Source organism: Sphaeroforma arctica (assembly GCF_001186125.1).
Source record: "Sphaeroforma arctica JP610 unplaced genomic scaffold supercont1.12212, whole genome shotgun sequence".
NCBI classification, from domain to species: Eukaryota; class Ichthyosporea; order Ichthyophonida; genus Sphaeroforma; species Sphaeroforma arctica.
In genome coordinates this window covers 1-753 of record NW_014028346.1, presented here as the reverse complement: position 1 = coordinate 753, position 753 = coordinate 1, and the positions used below count along the sequence as shown (strand labels likewise).

Here is a 753-nt window from a genome sequence, read left to right as displayed (position 1 = left end):
GCCTATTTATTAATATGTATATATATGTATATATATATATATGTATATTTGTATATGTTTATTTATGTATGTGTGTGTGTATGTGTGTGTGTGGGCGTGTGTGTCTGTTTCATTATGGCATGGCCTGTGTGCCTTTCTTAATGACATGCTTGCGGCATCCACTTATCTCCAAAGCCTCTCCATACAAAGTATAGCGCCTCATAACTTGCTACTTATTCATTGTCTATAACACTAGCTGTGGCTACCACCACACACCACCCTCTCCTTATGTTGATTAACCTTTTCTCGCGTTACTGTCATCCGCATTCGTCCTTTTACAGACTGCAGAGTGTGCCTGTGCTGAAGAATGAGTCGCTGACGGGTGTGTTGCTATGGGGAAATCGGTTGAAAACGTTTGAAATGGGAAAGCAAGCACTACTCAAGCTGCGAGTACTGGACCTGGGCCACAATGACCTCAAGTCCATGCCATGCCTGGCATCGGTACCGAATTTAATCGATCTGAACCTGTATGTAGCCACACACTAGAGTGGTCTTATATGCGTGTGTACGTGCAGGCCGTTGCAGTACACATAGACTGTTGTGTTGTTCATCATTCCACTTTGACTGGTCGAGATTTCAGCCGCGCGTCTTGGCACAAATGATTAGAGAGCTGCCATTCACTATATATATATATTTATAATATATATTATATATTATATATATATGTATGTATGTTTGTATGAATGTATGTATGTATGTATGTATATATGTATG

At 40.2% G+C, this 753-nt stretch overlaps 1 protein-coding gene across 1 annotated transcript; it reads left to right on the top strand.

The window, feature by feature from the left end:
* Positions 1-320: 320 nt before the first annotated feature.
* On the top strand, positions 321-525 carry SARC_17812 (hypothetical protein; the record flags this gene model as incomplete). Its single annotated transcript, XM_014288100.1, has 1 exon — positions 321-525. A coding segment is annotated over one exon (205 nt), but the record flags the coding sequence as incomplete, so codon positions are not given.
* Between the last annotated feature and the right edge of the window lie 228 nt (positions 526-753).